General features: G+C 37.9%; 1 protein-coding gene across 1 annotated transcript; it reads right to left on the bottom strand.

Moving 5' to 3' along the window:
- Positions 1–270: 270 nt before the first annotated feature.
- Positions 271–16,930, bottom strand: LOC137268188 (paired box protein Pax-7-like). The gene is made up of 6 exons (XM_067802721.1): positions 16,798–16,930; positions 8,226–8,738; positions 2,761–3,102; positions 2,475–2,599; positions 1,625–1,793; positions 271–1,029 (listed from the first exon to the last, which is right to left on the bottom strand). Exons 1-6 carry the CDS (start codon positions 16,862–16,864, stop codon positions 896–898), a joined length of 1,350 nt encoding a protein of 449 aa, XP_067658822.1. The 5' UTR covers positions 16,865–16,930; the 3' UTR covers positions 271–895.
- Between the last annotated feature and the right edge of the window lie 327 nt (positions 16,931–17,257).

Here is a 17,257-nt window from a genome sequence, read left to right as displayed (position 1 = left end):
TACAGACCGCCTCCACATAGCCGAAATATTGCTGAGTGTAGCGTAAAACTAAACTCACTCACTCCGCTGGATCCATGGGATCCATGTTCAATTTCCCACACATGTGCTGTGTTTTCAGACATGTAACGCCAACGCCAGTTTCACACTGCCGAAATCATTGAACTGACATGATTCAAAGGCGATACTCTGTGTGTGAGAAATACCATACTCACTCACACCTCCAAGATGGCAGTGAAATATAGCAAAGATATGTAAGATAGATACCATATTCTCGTTTGAAAATATATTTATTCTCGTTTCAAAAGTAAATATTGCATCATTAATATGTCAACAACACTATATCGAACTATGTATGGCAAATGAATGTCGTTATATACAATAATCTGCGTTGTTTATACACACGTGGATTGCACATAAGAAATAAACTACAGAAGGTCCCATACATAGACATTATACAGCAACTCTTATATCTACATTCCTGAAATAACACCAACCATATGTAAAGGCTTCTTCAATACTTCTATATATGGTAAAGTGTCTTGTGTGAGGCAAATTCACAAACAGACTGTATACAAACTATACAGATAGCACCACTGATTTGCTAACTTTGCACAAACCGGTTTAAAAACAATGCCGTATCAGGGGAGTTACAGCATGACATCGTCATGCCACACATGTATGATCAGTGGAATACATTATCTGGTATATACATAAATAACTATATCCATGAGTGTGGTGGAATGATTTTTTCGCCTCAGTTAACCTGACGTCTGAGATCTTGGTGCTTCTCGTAGAAACATCGCTTCGTCTTCCTGATTCCATCACGTGATCGGATTGTCTACCACAGTTAAAGCAGCAGTCATTATTGAGCAAAGGAATGTTTTTGTCTGTCACGTTAAACAGTTTGATATGAACTTGTTGGTCTCGCGAGATCTGTATTGACGAGACCGAACCCCAACATGGCGGAATGTTCACGAGATTTCAGCCGTAAAGCCGCTAATGTTTCATCTGTTGAACACTTGTCCACACCTGAAAATATAACATGGTTAAATTTATCGTCTGCGTATTGTAGTTTGAAAACGTCGTTAATTCATTTTGGGAATCAAGCATGGTTCGGGAAAAAAACTGATGACATGTGTGAAATTGAGCCAGAACAGCCGACATTTTAACACATTTGGGGTTAGCAAAGAATGCTCTTTCTGGCTGTTGATCACTTGGTTGACGACCCAAGAATTATAATCAATATTTTTCTCGGATTTTAGTAAGTTAGTTAATTTTTTACCCCGCTTTTATTAACATACCAGCGACATCACGGCGGGGGACACCAAAAATGAGCTGCACACATTGTACCTATGTTGAGAATCGAATCCTTTACCCATCAGGCTGCCCAACAGCCCCATCTAGGATTTGACCCCGCGCGCATAATTGACATAATAAATCGATTTGTGACGGCTACCTCCTCCGTACACAAGACATTATCTTGACGTATATGTGATAGACACGCCTGCCTAGCCGTTCAGACTATTCGATTCTGTACTTTATAGATAAGCATGGTTAATTTTTTGTGAATTTTTAAAAATGTGTTTTTATCATAAAAAAGACATCTGGATATTTCATCATGTACCTTGAGACGTGAAGTTCGAAGGGTTAATACTGGACTTCGCGACGTCATACGGGTACGTCGAGACGCCAGGATGGTAAGAGCTAAGTGTTGCGAGTGTTGAGTTCACCGTCGGTGTTGACCATGCTGTGGAATATGTCGTACCTGACGCCAGGCTGTTGTATGAAGGGACCTGAAAGAATCAAAGAAACATAAATTAAAAATTTGTTTTCAATTCCTGCAAATAATTTTAGAATTGAATTGAATAAAATGTTTGCAACATGCCTCTCTATTAAGTGTTCAGAGTGATGCCAGACCACTCTTGCGTATAGCGACAAATTGTTTTCGTGGTGTCACGTAACACACGCTCTCCTTGTCAGTCGAAGGGAATCGATAACCATCGATCTATTCTACTTTTTACGTTATACAACCTTTTTTATGACTCACAATGATATGTCATCTCTCGACTAACTTCGAATTATACTTGGGAATCATAACCCTATTGCTGGAAATGGTCGGCTGCGACAACAACGACAGTTCGGTGAACCGGAACGCAAAATGCGTTAGCCTAGCCTTCGTTTCACTCTCAAGCTCAATTGAATTTAAGAAGGTTCTGCAATAGCCTCCTGGTGAACGCGTTCGCTTGCTACGCATAAAACAAGGTTCAGGTCCTACAGTAATACTGTCAGTCAAACCGGACCTTGTATCAAAGATGTATTTTTGTCAGCAAATCTTGCTGTTTAAGTATCACTTGCGCCGTTACTTCCCTTGACACGTTTAAGATTATAATACAGATCTAGCAGCAATTATGACTATACAATGACTGTTTCCGGCAGTTTATATGTATGTACATGATATGTGGTGAGCGCCTTACTTGAGCTGCATGACTGAGATAAGAGTCCATCAGCCCTCCATAAGATACTTCTGGTTTGAATGAAGGCGGATGGGAAAATGCTTGATGAAGAGGCCCGGGCAGTGGAGGGCGATGCCAAAACGAGTCTGAAAAACAAATAAATTGTTAGCACGGTTTATTTCCTTGAACATAAATTTACAAGTACGACATTACTCTGGCATTACTGATCACAATCATGGAATATTTATTCTTTCTCACAGAAAAAAACATGGCATGGTGACAGATTTTGAATGAAACGTGCATGTACCTGAAGCGGAAGGAAGGTGATAACTTGATTCGGGAAGTCCATATTGCGCATGAGAGCTCGGAACTGCTTGTGGCATCTGGAGGAAAGTATTGATTGCTGATAGCTGGTTGGTGCCTACTTGTTTTCGCCACCGTGCACGTCTGTTGCTGAACCAAACTTGAACACGTGCTTCCGTTAACTTGGTTCTCTGGGCTAGTTCTTCTCGTGTATATATATCAGGATAATGTGTTCTTTCGAACGCTCTCTCGAGTTCTTCAAGCTGTTCCGCGGTGAACGTTGTTCGGCTTCTTCTCTGTTTTCTCTTCAGCTGAAGCCCTGGTTCAGACTCACAGTCAGAAACATCTGAAATGGGTAAATATATTGAAATTACACAGAAATACATAAAGTTGGTATACGTTATACTTTTGTAGATACATTCGTTAACTGGATATTCTTTAATATACTGTGCTTTGGAAAAAAATCCCATGTGTGTACCAAGACCGAGGTGTCGTGTTTGTATCTGTCACATAAAACAACAAAATATATTAAATACTGAATTGTTAATTTAAAAGGAAAACTAAATTCATTAAATCAGCCTGCATTTCGTTTCAGCAATAGCGGAGACGTTGAGGTTGCATAATGGTTAAAGCGTCCGTGAAAACCTGGGTTCGAGTCCCCACATGGGTTCAGTGAGTGAAGCGCATTTCCGGTGTCTCTCATCACTGATATTGCTGGAATATTGCTAAAAGTGGCGTAAAGCCAAACTCACTCATTTCAGCTGAGGTGAGGGAAAGACACCAGCGAAGTTTCGTCAGTGCACTGAAAGTATGCGGTGCGCTGTCCACGTGCAATTACCGGTACATTAGCAAAACACAAAGCACGTAGCATTTCAAATCATTCTGAATGTCTGACATGAGGTGTGAGATTTTGACCCCAGGGCAGGTTTATGTCCGACTTACACGACTGAGCAGGAAAACCCTGCAGTAACTTCGACGATTATCATCTAAGAATTTGACGAAAGGCTGGATATTTGTTATTCATTTTGTTTGTTTGGGTTGTAACCAAAGTTGAGCTGTAACGTTTTATCATTTTATAAGCAGATTACCAGTTGAGGCTATGATATAAGGAAGAACGATTCACCCCAGCCTCACTTGCATGTCACCTCACTCCACCCCACCTCACTTAAAGTTCCCTTTCTAAATATCCGGTAGAGGCACTCGTGACTCTGCATAAATCTGTCTGTCGACATATCACACGGACAATGCATGGTCATAGGTATTAACGCGTTACATAAAAAGATATGCATAATTTTCATTTTTAATTTCAGCTTCAGCATACGATAACTAAAATATCATATTTCATTATTCAAAGGGAGATAAGTCATGAAAGCGACATAATTCACCTTTGGCAATCATATACTGCAACAAGTGTGGACACCAACCGTGTCGTTTCATAGATGCATTAAACACTGTGAAGCGCTGTCTCATGACAAGTGTCTTAACATGAGGTACATATAACACAACCTCTCAATAGCCTAACTGCAGGCGACTTATCACGACCCGAGACGACATTGAGTGGAACAAGACATTCCCATATAAACAGGTCGCCTAATTCAATCAGTTACAAATCACTTCATCATATTTATTTGCATTTGATAATGGGGTTTTCCTTCCACTCTCTTATTATTTATGGGGAGAGAAAGGTGTCTATTTGTACTTTCAATTTCTTCTAACGGAAGCTGTAGCGATGCGTCTCCCAGGCGAGGATGATGTGATTTGATTTCATGGTCGACAAAACCAGTATCTACAACTGACTGTCATTGACTGTTCACTTTTTAATACAGTCATCTTAAATTAATTGAATTTTCGGAAGGGCTTGAAACAGAAATCATCTCATGCTCAAAGGAATGTATCTCAAATAAATTATTCATTGGGGGTCAAAATGGAGGGTCGTTTTTCACAATTGAAATGAAATTTGGCTTAGAGTTATTGAAGGTAGCTCAGGAAAGAGATGTATGGAATAAGGTTTATGATTCGCCCCCTACTGTGAATTGCTTGGGTCTCTAAAGCTGGTTTCAAACACATCGGTCCTCTGCTAACATTCACAGCCGAACGGAACGACGGGAGTTGATCTTCAAAGGCGCCCCCTGGCGAGAGATGTGCACACGCCACGGCTCTCACAGTAAATGATCAAATCGGAAAATTCAGCATTAGTTTCAGTTGCTTGCCGATTTCGAGGGGTCTTTTCAAACCGTCGTGACGGTTCGGTACACGAAGAAAATGACAAATTTATTATGAGAAATTTAAATGTTTCGTGCTGTGAGATGTTTAATAGCTGATGGGGGGATCTCCCGCCACGACATTGTAGCGTAGTCAGGTTTGTTTCACGGTTCATAATTCACCCACAATGACTTCTCAATTCAAAATCTATTCTACACCAAAAACGAAGCAGAAATAAGTTGGGTATAATTTCGTGGCTTGAAAAGGACTCGCAAACTGACATTAATTTTAATACTGTCTGTTTGTAAGACTCAAGAGTCCGTTCCTTGCAAAGGAATCAACACGGTTGGACTTATCGTTTGATCCAGCTCCGTTTAAAAAGGTGGTCAAGTTTTGGCAAAAATTACCAACTACCGAGGGAGTGTGCGCAATTAACCGCCACCCCCGATGCGACGATCCATCAATCACGTTTATAACTCCTCACAGGTGTGGTAGATGCGGCGAGTTTGACACCACCACTGAGCCCTGTTGGGTTATTTTTATAGATGAGAATTTGAGTGTTCGACCCAGAGCAAACGAAAATGAGACGCTCTGCTCGAGGTAATTTAAAGAGAAACTTTAAATCAAACGCCACTTCACTCTCACCTTGACATGACCCCCTACAAATTTGGGGGGATTCGATCCCATAAAAATATGTTCTATTTAGAATTAGAAACATCTGGTTGTACTCACATAACCTACCACAAAGTTAGATCGATTACTCGAGATCCATTGTTATCTTAAACAAAACCTACTTTAGATCGCCAACAAGAAGTCCGTAGTGTTCGTAATATAGATCAGCAGATCAGTACAGATTGATCAAATATAGAACAATCTATCAAATATCGGTATATCATTTCTGGTATTGACGATGTTGCAGAAACGGAAGTCTTACAAACACTGAAGACGTGATAGTTTTTTGTTTTGTTGTTGTTTTTATTGTATTTTTTTATTTATTTTGTTTGTTTGTTTTCTTTCTTTCTATCTTTGGGTGGGTGGTTGGCAGGGGGATTCTGTTTTGGGGGGTTGTGATTTTTTTTTGTTTTTTCTTGTCTGTTCTTTTTTTTTTGGTTGTTATTCATTCAAATCACTCGTCACAAATATATAAAAATATAAAATACATAATGGAATAGACTTAGTACACAATAAGACAGCAGCTCATGTGGCTGTCATGTGAAGTTAACAATTTGGCTTTACTGTTTGCGTTATAAGCTCGAGGATCGTGAATTTGAAACTATAACAAAGGGATAAAGAGTAATGAAATGGTCAGCTTGTGCGTATAAGTGACAGTAATAGAGTTAAATCAAGCTTACTGGAAATGGAATTTTGAATTATTTTCTCGGCAATTATTCGTGTTTTCTTTCACCCGCAATCAATGTTTACCTAGCGAAATTTAATAATAAAATCACGTGTCAATTTGTACTGTTCAATTCACACCTTCTCGTTTAACGCGCATCTTGGCGCGCATGGCACTAGCTGTCAATCAAACACGTGGTCAGCAACAACCCTGCGGCAGTACACCACTTTCTGGACAATAGTATGTTTTCTTAAACCATCGGTAGAATGGCAATAGTCTAAAGTAGAGGTAATAGAACGAGCGAAGTCAGGGTTTAACAAGGGAGACAATTAGCCCTATTTCACGGGTCGGTTGAGGGTGATTCCTTGTAACACGCACCTATCATTTATCTAGCATGTGCGAAGGAAGCGATATAAGGATTAGACACAACAATGGAGTGGTTGTTGGTCAAACCACTTCTTTAATAGGAGCACAATCTAACAGCTCAATAGAACTGAGCACACTTTGCTATTCCTGCTATCATTTCAAAGTACCAATTCTGTCGCTGTTTAGGCTTGAATGAGTAATTTCTGACTTGTCAGTTCCGATCTTCGTCACTGTCACGTGACTATTCGGTCTTTTCTGCTAACGATCTCCTAATTTTAAGTATGAAATTGGGTATTGAGTTATTCGGAAGCATCACATGTTTTAATGTGTGATAAGGGCTCAATAAAATCGTTCATTAATTCTTAGAAAAAACATTGTTTTTCATTATCATTTTTAAATTGATTCCATGAATTCATTATATGGATGACCAAAGACCAAATCATGATAATTAGATATTAGTTGTAGTTAGTAAAGAATTATCACGCGACATTTCATTTTCAAACATCACGAGGCACACAATAGGCCAGAAACTAGGAGGAGATTATTCGGCAATATTAATGATCACTTGATGGTAACAGTTGGAAGACACACATACAAGTCCAGCTACAACAAATTATAAACTCAGAGTGTTAGTCATAACACATTTTTGGCACCGATTACGTTATTTTCCACACGCCGAACATCAGTTGATACACAGAGGGTGACGTGAATCGCATTATTATTCTCCTATTTTTGTGTCATTTTGATCGTCTTTGATAATCTTGGATTCAGACAGAATTATGAGAGGAGCGTTAATTCCCTTAGGCCTAAACTTCAGATGAAATGGTGAGACGAGGGGTTCAAGTATGATACCACCTACAACACTATTTTGAAATACGTACAAACATACTTTTCTGTTTACTATGATATTTGTTGTTTAACACTGCACTCATCAATACTCGTGGTATACGACGACCGGATTCGTATAGGAATCTAATTGCATGTACATATACTTTTTGTATTTATGCAGATAGTTTTAATATTGTGAGCTCATACATTTCGAATGTGGAATATTCCACACCGAAATAGAGTAAAACAGTATTAAAGCATCGAAGCTTTCGAACATGTTGTACCTTCACCATATGTGAGTGAGTGAGTGAGTTAAGTTTTACGCCGCACTCAGCAATATTCCAGCTATATGGCAGTGGTCTGTAAATAATCGCGTCTGGACCAGACAATTCAGTGATCAACAACGTGGACATCGATCTGCGCTATTGGAAACCGATGACATGTGTCAACCAAATCAGCCAGCCTGACAACCCGATCCCGTTAGTAGCCTTTTATGACAAGCATAGGTTGCTGAGGGTCTATTCTACCCTGGAACCTTCACGGGTGCTCACCATATGTGCCTTGCACCACCTGTCTGGAACTGTGGGTAATTCCATATATATATGAAGCACATGCTGTCCCGATTTGTTAAATAATCTATTGTTGTTGGGGTTTTCTTTGTTCTTTCTTTTCATATTGTATTTTAATCATTGCGTTTCTATAGATGTAGCTGTTTAAACAGACAAAAAGACACTTACCCTCGAGTTTATCTTCACTTGTGTCTGCGGTGTCGTCTCCTGCAGAATCTGCCAGTTTTTCTCCGTTGCTCCTGGCAACATCTTCTTCCTCGTCTTCTCCATCTATGCTCTCGTCGTCTGAACCTTTGCTGAATTTAGACCTGAGAACACGACTGATAGAGCTGACACTTGGGACAGTGCTTCTGTCACAGATTCCTTCTTTTAGTAGCCTATCGCGAATCTCCCAGCTGAAAATACCTGGGTTGTCCTTCTTGTACGTCTCAATACGTTTCTCTACTTCCGGTGTTGCAACTCGTGGCTTGCTTCCACCAATGACGCCTGGACGTATGCTTCCGGTTTCTTGATAACGTTGAAGTATTTTTGAGACGCACCCATGGGAGACTCGAAGCTGACGGCTGATAACACATGGGCGTACACCTTGGGATGCCAACTCGACAATCTTGAGACGGATGTGATTAGGAAGAGGACGTCCGTTGATGAAGACGCCGCCAAGCTGATTTACACGACCTTGACCTTCATAAAATAAACACATAACGATGTACATAAATATTTGGAGAAAGTGTATAGCAGTGATATGTGTCAGCTTTATAGTAACAAGCAAGTATCTAGAATACATCAGTACCGTCACTATACTATATAATTTGCAAACCAAATTTAATATCAATCCGAGTTTTTCTTAATTGTTTGAAACAGTTGCCTCCATGGGAAGCATTTGCATGCTAGCTTGAATACGAGGAATACATCTACAGGAAATCATTTTCGCTTTACTCTGTGATATTTCTTAGAACGTGTGAAATAGCCAGTGAACAAAATCACACACATGTTCCTAAGCTGAATATTATCTTCCTTTTTGAAAGAATTCATAGGCAAGTTGTTTGGTTGCGTATTATTGAAAGGTAGCATTGATCCTCGACACTTATGAGATAATGCAACTGCTATAATCTCTGATTTGTTTCATTTTCTAATTGTTTCCAAAATTTGTGAATTCTGTTTTATCAGTTCTGTTTTACGTTTCATCTAGGTGAAATTTCAACAGTTGGTTTTATAGTACTACTATAACCCATGTCGTTCTTAAAAGAAGGTATTCGCACAACTAATCCATCGGTTTCAAACACTGCCCACAGAACAGACTTCAGCACACCGACTCTGCTCTCTATAAAATACATGACATTAAGCAGGTAATCTAATCTAATGTCTATGTAGGATTGTTTGTTCAATCCTCGGGCATAAGTGTTCCAAAAACCATGTACAACACTGTGTGTTAAAATAATAAAACTACTTTTTAGAAAATAAGATAGGTTGCATTGTCGCCTTCTTTTATATGTTCAGGCTTCCAGTCTTGCAATATGTGAAAGGACTACTGGTTAATTGACGCAAAAAAAAAAACAGAACACAAACGTTTGCAGCCCTTAGATGTATTCTGAGGCTATTTGATTGCATGTTTTTTTCTTACAGCAATCTGACTCCAAATTAAGCCATTAAACATTCTGCTAGAATGCTTCAAATCAAAATAATTTTTGCCAGGATTTTCTTTAATTTATATAATTCTTTCTCCTTTCATACAAGTAGCTTTTTTTAAAATTTAAGTGTACTGGTGAAAGTTTTTACCCGGATTCATCTATCATGACTTAATATTCATTATATAATTGCAACGCTAATTTCAAAATTTTGATGATATCTGTTGTATTTTTCCGATGTGGGGTTTCAAACCAGTGAACTTGTTTGAGTTTTGAAATAAGTCCCGTGTCCGATGATTCCTGTGAAAAGCGACGATAATAGCATTGTCCATTAAAGGTCTTTTCATTCTTTTCACGATATAGTCATAAAGCTATTTGTATGGAAAATATTTCCACCCACAGTAGGCTATTAAATATCTAAATATGGGATATAACCATAAAAGGATAATAAAATCAACAGAATGTTAAGCGATTATAACGTGACAAAAGTTAAAAAACATAACCCCTTTATACTTAAATTTATCTTTAGGAAACCACTTTCTGTAAAGTCAATGTGCCCATCTTTGATATTTGATATGTAATCCTATTTATCATAATACAACCGTAATTTGTGAAAGACTGTCGTTTGATAGCGTCCGATGTACATCAAGGATGAGCGCCCTATAAAACTCTTAAAATGCGTATTAATACTAACATGGATAAGTACATTGTTAACGTAATGGGGATTACTTGGAATAAATCTTTCCTCCATAATTTCATATGGGCTTTTTACCTCACACATCTTTGAGAGAGACATTTCAGCTTTATTCAAAATGCTTAACAGCCAACGCAAATAGGTAAATATTTCTTTTAGGACGCTTATGCAAAGGTAGCCTCATCAAAATTACGTGCATATATCGTCATACCACACAATGTATTTTCATTGAATGTGAGTCGTTATTCACAGGATAAGTCATATAATTAAGTAACATAATGGCTCATTGTGTTACGTATTTGTTAGTATGAAAATATGTCCAAACAATATATCCATTCATAATAATGTGCGTAATGTCCACGTATATGTTATGATATGAGCCGTGTAGCGAAAGACGGTCGTTTAATCAAATATTTGAATGTGCATTACATGTTTGTTTTACGTTTAAAAATTCATTAAAGAAGGGACAAAAAATGTGAACAGAAAAGGGAAATCCGTCGCGACAAAGCTTCAAAAGTCATGTCACAAACAACAACCTTAGAGGTAAAGCTTGCAATACACCATGTGCAAAGGTTAGATATGTGGAAACCATATAGTTGAAAACATTTGGGACACTGATCAAAAGTTTGATTGTTTGTGGTGCTTAACAATATCAATTATATCCATCTACATGCTTTTGATTTCAAAAGCATGTGCAATCAAAGGAAACTTGAATGAACATATCACTTCTATATTGTGAAATTCTTCAAAGGCATTTAGAAGTTGGTGAGGTAATACAAGACACTATTATGGATGACAACTTCTTTAATTCGTCCATCCACCTGACGAAGGGACAAGAATTAGCCTTGAAACGTCGTGTTAAAAGAATTAAAGAAGTTGTCATCCATAATAGTGTCTTGTATTCTATTTTGTGCTTTGTGTTCGATTACACGATGTGTTTATACATTATGATACTTACAACAATATATGCAACATCAAGCAGTATCAAAAAAAGATTAAAGTGACTTTAATCTTAAACAACCGTTCACCGTTCCTTCGGTTCCTTCAGAGAGTATAATCTGAAATCGTATATTGTTCAGGAGCCTTGGGTACACAAAACAGTATTTGAATGTATTTGCTGTTATGAACAGTGTTTGCTGCCAGCTTATCGCACCCATATTCGGTGATAGTAATTTGGTGTCAAGGAGAAATGGTCAAAAACATCTATCTACTACTGCGTTTATGATGTTGGCTTGTTGTGCGGATTACACAAACAACAATAAATTGGCTTTTCAGTTATTTATAGTCGGCAAAGCTGGCTTCCACATAAATTTAAGAACAATGGTCTGAAACTGAATTCAAGTGATTTTATGGCCAGACGTCTTTGAGAACAATAACATTGTTATACCAACCGTTAAAACTGGCGTCATGACTGGAATCAATAATGTGCACATTGCATCGATTGTTTTCAGAAAATTTCAAATTATTAAATTATGTGAATGTGTACTGGACAAGTCTATACGAGTTACGTTTTTTAACCCTTTGAGGTTTACTTCTATTAATAACAAATTTGCCCTGGCGATATCATTGAGCCACTGCTGCGATTCAAGTCAACTTTATATGTAACCATCCAATGAAATGTTCCCAAGCTGCCACGGTCTTGGTAATTACGCTATTTATGACATTGTGGCACTTGTCACCAGCTCATTATACCACGTAGTGATATATACAGCTAGACAGTGGGAAAACACTCACGAGAAATATACACTCTTTTCACAATCAATTCTGCAATAGGGAGGTATAATTGACAGCCACTGACAAGTTGAGGACCCATTGTCCTTGACTATAGCACCGTGTTCCTTTTCGCGACCGTCTGTCGACAGGGGTTTGTTACAAGGTGGCGGAGGCCAGAGTTTAATCAATGATGTAATTACTATAAAGTATTCATTTGGAAATGGGTTTCAGAACCAATTTTGATTTTATGCTGACTTACAACAAAAGAGACCCACGTGGATAGATACAGTAATAACAGACAAATAATGAATATATTGACTCTGTGGAATTCAGATTCTAGCAGCATGATCGCATCAATGTCATATTAACTGAGATGATCTTGTTTAGTTTCCAGCCATGGCAAGGCAACTGCTAAGAGAGAATTACACATGTATAGTTTTATAACTTTCTAAGACAATTCATTATGTGTACGTGTGAGAGTATAGAGGGACTTAACGATTACCGGTACTTAAGTACGAGATGGCCTTTGGCATAAAGTGCTTGAACTTACAGCTGATGAATCAATAAGCCAATAGATGGCAGACATTTTAAGCATGCGGTTCAAAAGAAATGACAACTTCAATGATGGTTTGACGATGAAAAGGCGGCATATGTTTACAATGAATATTTAATTTAGTGTGGAAGCATACAAGCATTTGAAACCAGTCGAACTATTCATAGTCAAAGTCGATCAGCACATCGACCTGCAAACAGGGCATATGTACACAAGACGCAGGTTCGTGGCAGGTCAAAATCGTTTTGGTCAAACTCCTTTGGCCCGTCTAAAGACAGTTCATGTTAATTTTGTACTAATATTACTTTAGTATGGAATTATACTTCTTACATACTGATGTGTTGGAGAGTTCAATTTCTCATGTCTGAAGACCACAGCACGTAAACATTTAAACGCATTTTCGTTTCATGAATTTTTAGCTCTTTACCGCGTTTATGTCACATAGTCCAATCTGTGAAGCACCCATGCGAATTTAAGCACACGTCATTTCATTCTTACTGTAACACATAAATATATGATGATATTTACGTTTCAGGAGTAATTCTCTCTTTAATTTGATACTAACGATTATGCCAAATTGACCAATCTGTGAAGCTCCTATGTGAAACTAAACATACATCATTTGATAATTGATGTAGCATTACATGAAAATATTCTTGAGGTATGTAAGTAGAATGTCTGTAGAGTTATAAATCGTTACACAGGCTGGTAATTTGTAGTAATTTGTACATACGATACAAATGAGAAAAAAGATCGAGAAGAGGTGTTCAATATCAATAACATAGTACTGGATATTTAAAGCACAATTGTAAATACACTATGCTTTGAAATAAATTTGAAAACCGTTTGAACCACAAAACGTCGAAAGCTGAATTGCACAGATACAATTGTACAGATGAATTTACAGATGTACACAATAATTTGCGCACGTAAATGAATGTACATTTCATCGCAAAACAGCAGATTCGGGGTGCACGAAAATGAACATGTCATTCCAAGAAATTCAAAGGGAAACCATGGACAAGAGACGGAAATTTATAGCTCCTCAATGATTATTTAAACGATGTCGACAACGTCAGATTAAGCAGAACAGGCGGTGCGAAAAGATACATCAATAAAGCAGCAATCCATTGACATATGAGAACAACAACTACTATTTTGAAAGTAAATTCGGGTGATAAAGGTTCATTGTTAACATATCAACCCAACAAACAGACATCATTTCTCATCTACGATCTCCAGCAATGAAAGTCCGAATGTTTTCTTTGTGGAACTCTTCAGTGCCCGAAGGCGTGAAAACGCATTACGTCCGGCACGGAACCACAAATCGCCAATCCAACTGTTGCGTCGGAGTCCGTAACAAAACTAAATGATTGGCTTTGCCACATGGTCCTGATTACTCAGGCACCGACCCATCCTACCATGATAATTTAATTACACTCTTTGGTTTTGAATCATTAACTTTTTCGCGCCCTGGGCATACTACACATGTACTTTCTCTTTCTCATTGCTTAATAGTTTTGTGCAGGTTTGTTTCTTAAACGTTCAATATATTTACACTTTCCATACATTTGTATCAGATTCTTATATATAGTTTGCCCCCACAGTCGATATGAATAGTAACGTTTAAATGGTCTCTTTCATTTCTGCTTAAAGTAATGAATATATTCCATTCGACCTTGAGCCTTAAACACACAGTGTTACACATTCACACACGCATACACAAGCACGCACGCACACGCACACACACACACACACACACACACACACACACACACACACACAAGTGAAGCAAGACATTGCATATTTCGGACCGAAATTATGGTTTAAAGAATAAATTATAAACGTTTAATCACATTTCTTATTCAGATGATCTGCGTGATTAGGAAACCGATTATATAACTGGTCTAAAAAGCACCAGCCTATCACAAACAATTCGATATATGGCTTTATGTGTAATAAATATTACAGTTAAATTGACATAGAGTTTAAATTTGTCAGCCTTCAAAAAGATCATTTATCAACGATTATTATTCTAGTGACAAAATAAGTAAAAAACCCCAGTAAAACCATTTCTGTAATCATAGGATTATTGTACCACATCATTTAGACTCTTCTAGTTATAGATTTGTTGCACACCGCAAAAGCCTCACAACTTGGTCTCATGTACGTCCTCGAATTGGTAACAATGAAGCGAATTATGCATCATTTAGAAAGGCGAAATGATTGCGCACGCGCTTTAGTGTTATTAATCAATTAGTTTATGACACGTTTAGTAACGAGCTTGTAGATTTGCTGATTATCTGATTCGATAACGGATTTTACGTTAATCCCCGACGTCCAATAATCGATAACACAAAAATTCGAATTCTTGGTATCATGTGACATACCCAGAGCACGGCATCCTCAGCATGCTTTTAACAATCTAAAAACCTTCCTCTGATTACTAAAGAAACGGAAATTTAATCACAGGTTAATGATAAACATATGACGTCGCACATATGTGCATCTCTACAGTAAGTAAGATTTCTTTAAAAAACTACGGATGTTTTACCTTTGAAATCATAAATATTGAATAAAGAATAAACAACCTTTAAATTGATACAGGTTGTAACACATCAACCAATCTTAAACACACACCTTTCATTAGAGCCTCTTGTTCTATCCGAGAAAAATCCATCATGTCAAAAGAGACTTTCCTGGTCCTGTTTCGTGCCACACTTCACCTTTAGCACACACGTTGCGATTTGAGAAGCGAGGAGTGTGATGGCAAATTTGTAGTCTTAATTTTATGCAAATTTTGCGCTTAATTATGCACGTTAAGACAATTGACAGACAGGATATCTCAGTCAGACTTAATAGGGGGTCACCGTCTCAGGATATCAGGCACATGCCCTACCCCCCGTCTTGAAAACTGTGCCCTATCACATTTGGCAATCTCAGTGCTAATTAAGCAATGTAATAAAACACTCGGATCAAAGCAATACAACACTTTGCGAGCAATTCCTCAACTTTCGGCGTTGTTTAACAGATAGGATCATTACAAACGTGATAAGAAGACAACCTGTTAACCAACAGGTTACCGGCATATTAACACCGAAATCTTGTCACAAGTCGAATGTTGAAAGAGGCGCACCACAAGGAAAACACCTTGCACTATTCCATTTGTCACTTCTCCCAATTAACTGCGAGACCAATCAGCGTTTGTTTTCCTCAGCGGGAAATCTATAAAATCCTTTAAATATTTACTTTCTTAGAAGATTACATTAGTTTGGTGGTAGGTCCTCTGTTATTCATTTCAGATTACAAATCTAAGGTAAATTTTATTTAAAAGGACATGTCTTCTGATTTCGGGATATAATATATGTGCCACATGTACACTAGAAGACTTCTCTTAAATTAGTCCGTGTTTTATGCAACAAACACATTGGTCTTGTAACAGTTTTATCAATATGGTTACGACCAGGTTTATTGCTATTTTACTTTGGAGAAAAACAATCATTTCTAGGCTGAAGTTTTAAGTACTTATTACTTACTTATTGCTCTATAATATGTTGGTTTTTTTCAAACACGACGTACAATGTTAAAGAAAATGTAAACAATTCATTATCACAAAGTAAGCTTCTTGCTTGGCATGACGGTTTCTTTATAATACAAAATTCAAAAAGAATATCTTAAGGGGTATGAGTGTTTAAGACACTGTTAAGCTTCGTTCCATGGTAGAACCGTGAACGGCTAAGGAGCACGATGGAAATACATTAATTATGTCACCATGCAAAATCCATAAGAACGGACCTCCCACATAAATCTTAGTCGTATTTGAAATGAAGAAAGCACATAACATTAAAACTGGTCGTTAAGTAGCAAACGATGATGTTCGAAAGGAATATTTAATATTTACAAAGATCTACTCTATCGACACCATGTGTCTCTTCTATCCGTCCTTCAGTATTGATATATCCCTTCTTCCTACGACGTAATATAATCCTGGACCAGCGTCATAGCAAATCAAATTGGCAGTTTGTATCCGACACAGAGTAATTGAGGTTAGTAAATAATTTCACGGTAAATGTATCAGCACACTTCGGCTCTGAGTTTAAGAACTAGCGTGACTATGAATGCTGGATATACTTTAGTTAAGGTGTGAATACATACCTTCCATAGATAGAGGCCTGAGAAGGCCCAAACCAGCCAAGTGGTACGGTAAAACGGGGTTCAACATATCTCAAGTTGACACTGGTAGTTCTAACACCTCTGTTGAGCTGCGGTGTGAAATTTGTATCATAACTCGGATTTCGTCGCGTATAGGACTTTAATATAATTACTTAGGTCGGTTGACAGAGCAATACTTCACACATGACTAGTTTTACCTGCGGTTGGAGCGCTGTTGTCACGTGATGTTGATTTTCTTCCACATGAATGAGGATGAATGAGGATTGGACCTGTCAATAACTGTCACGGAATCAATTTGGGGGTGGGGTGTACGGATCTACTTTGAAGACAGGGTAACTCTTGACTTTTGTTATGTTGCTTAAGTGAGGTGGGATAAAGGGAATTTATAGCATACCTGGAGGAGTAAAGAAACTTTATCAAGGACGCTGAAGGAGGTGGAGGG

The sequence above is a fragment of the Haliotis asinina genome, chromosome 16, assembly GCF_037392515.1.
Source record: "Haliotis asinina isolate JCU_RB_2024 chromosome 16, JCU_Hal_asi_v2, whole genome shotgun sequence".
NCBI classification, from domain to species: Eukaryota; Metazoa; Mollusca; class Gastropoda; order Lepetellida; family Haliotidae; genus Haliotis; species Haliotis asinina.
The sequence above is the reverse complement of the archived record's forward strand: the minus strand, read 5'-3'. Positions and strand labels throughout refer to the sequence as shown.

Excerpts from the sequence above, each read along its gene's own strand:
- LOC137268188 (XM_067802721.1), bottom strand. The coding sequence starts at position 16,864 with ATGTTGAACCCCGTTTTACCGTACCACTTGGCTGGTTTGGGCCTTCTC. Across the intron at positions 8,739-16,797 it reads CAGGCCTCTATCTATGGAAG|GTCAAGGTCGTGTAAATCAG; the intron begins GTATGTATTCAC and ends TATTTTATGAAG. Across the intron at positions 2,600-2,760 it reads TCACCTTCCTTCCGCTTCAG|ACTCGTTTTGGCATCGCCCT; the intron begins GTACATGCACGT and ends TTTGTTTTTCAG.